At 45.7% G+C, this 2,877-nt stretch overlaps 1 protein-coding gene across 1 annotated transcript in view; it reads left to right on the forward strand.

Annotated features, from left to right (window-relative positions):
* TGFBR3 (transforming growth factor beta receptor 3) overlaps positions 1–2,877 on the forward strand; it is a 212,509-nt gene that overhangs the window by 190,044 nt on the left and 19,588 nt on the right. The window contains exon 14 of the mRNA XM_045292044.1: positions 1,375–1,396. Coding sequence (XP_045147979.1) covers positions 1,375–1,396 — 22 coding nt within the window. The remainder of the gene's footprint in view (positions 1–1,374; positions 1,397–2,877) is intronic.

Raw genomic sequence — 2,877 nt, forward strand, 5'->3', positions numbered from 1 at the left:
GGACCTGTGTCTGGGCAAGGAGAGGCTCCCAGAGACCCTGTCAGCTGTTGCCCGCCACCGTGCCATTTGAGGCTGCAAAGCCGTTTTTAATTCACTTTCCAACCACCCACAAGTTGGTAGGAAGTGTGCGTGCTAGATGTTTATTGTTTCCTCAGCAACCCCTGCGTTTACTTGTTTTAGTTTTACTGGTTGGTTTGCAACCTTTGAAACTAGTTACAACAGCCGCATTCTCTTTAAATGGATTTCCCACACCGGCTCCCTGTGTATGGGCTCAAGGGGAAGAAATAAGAATAAATTAATTGTGTTATACGTATCCTGCAACGAGCAGCAGCTGGCTTGGTTTCGTACTGTGAAAGTGCCTGCACAATAGCAACAGCTACCGGCCTGCCCGGCTGTTAGCGTACCCACTTTGAGAGGGAATTCTGTCGGCAATTGAAGGCAGCAGCTTGCTTTTTTCCCTAGGCCAGACAATAACTAGGCATTAATATTGCAGCAGTATAACTTCCAGCAATTCATTCATGTTCCTTTTAAGGCCACTAGTATTTCTCTAAGTAATTTCTCTTATAAATAAGGTAATTGCTTTTATTTAAACTTAGGGTAATTATCCTGAAATTTCATGTCATTTAAGAAATAAAACAACAAAAAGTTAAGGAGGAACATTTGACCACATATCAAAGCAACTTAATGAGATTTGCTAATTTGAGAGTAGAGTTTCCTGGGGAAGGTATGTGGGTGAAGAGCATTTAGTGCTTAGGCTTGTTAAACAAATTGACGCAGCCCAACGACAGGCCATGCATGTTCCCAGGGGCCAAAGGCAGGCAAGTGCACACTCCGTCTTTGCACTGAATGGTGTAGATTCTCTGGCCTTTCTCAACTGTGTGTGTCTCCGCTTGCCTTTTCTGTTTATTTTCTTTTGGCTCTAATATCAGGCCCCCTCAGTGTAGGCCTCGGAGCCTGTGTCCTTGTGCAGTTGATTGAAATGGTCATTTACAGGGGGAATCTGACCCTTTTCCTTACAAAAGGACAGCGGAAAACAGTTGTTGACAAGTCAGTTTGAGCTGATGGCAATCCACGTATTACAAAGTAGAACTACTCCATAGGGTTTTCTTTGCGGTTATTTTTATGGAAGCAGATCACCAGACCTTTCTACCGTGGCACCACTGAGTGCGTTACCACTATCAACCTTTAGGTTAGGAGACAAGAGCACACTGTTTGCACCCCCATTAGGTGAACCATTTGCGTAATAGCATTCTCCTTTGCCCACGAGCATCGGCTCATTTAAGTAACAGGGCACGAGTACTCTTATGGGAGGCTCTCTTTTCCTATCGTATCTGTGCGAGTGAGTGGGTCTCTCATTGGCCTTTAACTTTTCAGGAAGAAATCTGGGTGCTCACAGGTTAAGCTCTGATACCAGTCCCTCCTTCAGAACAACTGGGTTCTTCGGGCACCACAGACAGCCTCTGGTTGGCGAGTTCACCGCTAGGAGGCTACCACTGTTTCAGGTAGTGTGTATTGCTTCTGTGGCCATGGGGCAGGCCGTCAAGACTAACAAATTATTCTCATCCTCCTCCGGCCCACTGTTTTTAATGGAACTTTAACAAGTGTCTGCAGTATGTCAGTGCCACCGTTGATCTCTTAAGCACCTGGGAAATCATCCCTGGATTAGCAGCCACATTTGATCTCTTAAGTACCTGGGAACTGGCCCCTGGATTAGCATGCTCCTCCAATCCCAACACCACTTAGACTTTCAACAGCAGGTATTGGTGTTGCTTACCTCACATTTTTTGAGCATTTGTTCATGAAAACGCTCAGTTGAATCCTCATCACACCTCCAGAAGTTAAGTAACTTGGCCACGATCACATCACCTATCAAACGGTAGAGCTGGGATTCAAATCACATGTTTCAATTCAAGAATGTATCCTCTTAAACCCTATCCCTCATCCTAGGAGCGTGACTGTACTTTCTGATAAAAATGATAGCAACGTAGGCACCTGTCTCCTCATACCCCCTTGCTCATTGTCCCTATCTCTCATTCATACCACAATAATACTCGGATGCTCAAGTAACTGAGAACTGCAGAGGAGAGGGGCACTTTTGACAAGCAAGTCTTCCTGGAAAGTGTTAACCATTGAGAGGCCCACAGCGGTTTGGTTTAGCGGAGGAGTCAAGTTCAGGAGATGTCCATGCTTCTGGACTACAGCTCGCAGAAAGGCCCGAAACCAGACCTCCCTGATGGCAGGGCAGTGAAAATCGTGGAAGCTCTGCCTCCTGCCATGTTGTCTGCAATCCGGGGAGGTGTCACCATGCTGGTACTGCGGGCTTCAGGGCTGGGAAACACAAGGGCTCACACAGGGAGACCAGTGACCCCACCCTGCGGATGATCATGATGATGACAATGATACTAAAATAGTAACAGGGAGGAGTAATTGTTTCTCGTGTATGCACACACCCGCACCCACATGCATAAAATGTCATCTCATTAATTTTCCATGATTCAGATGCAATATGTGATTCTTCGCCAGTTCTGTATTTGAAATGGTGAATTTTCTTTATATTTCCACCACATAACTTTCAAACGTAACGGCACACCGGCTGGGCCCCTGGTATATATGGGCATGCTGTAACATTAATTTCCTCTCCTGCTTCTCAACCTCGAAGCCAAATTCTTTTTTCTTCCCCTCCTGTGGTTTTGTGTTGGTGGGGTACTGGTGTAATGGAGGTGGTATAGGGGAATACACACACACACACACACACACACATAAAAAAACGGAGTGATATGGAAATACATGTGCACACATATGTATAGAATGGGGTGGCATGGAAATACATGTGCGCACACATATGTATAGAATGGGGTGGCATGGAAATACATGTGC

Source organism: Echinops telfairi, unplaced genomic scaffold, assembly GCF_000313985.2.
Source record: "Echinops telfairi isolate 266 unplaced genomic scaffold, ASM31398v2 ScPeMD7_443;HRSCAF=831, whole genome shotgun sequence".
In the NCBI taxonomy this organism is placed as follows: domain Eukaryota; kingdom Metazoa; phylum Chordata; class Mammalia; order Afrosoricida; family Tenrecidae; genus Echinops; species Echinops telfairi.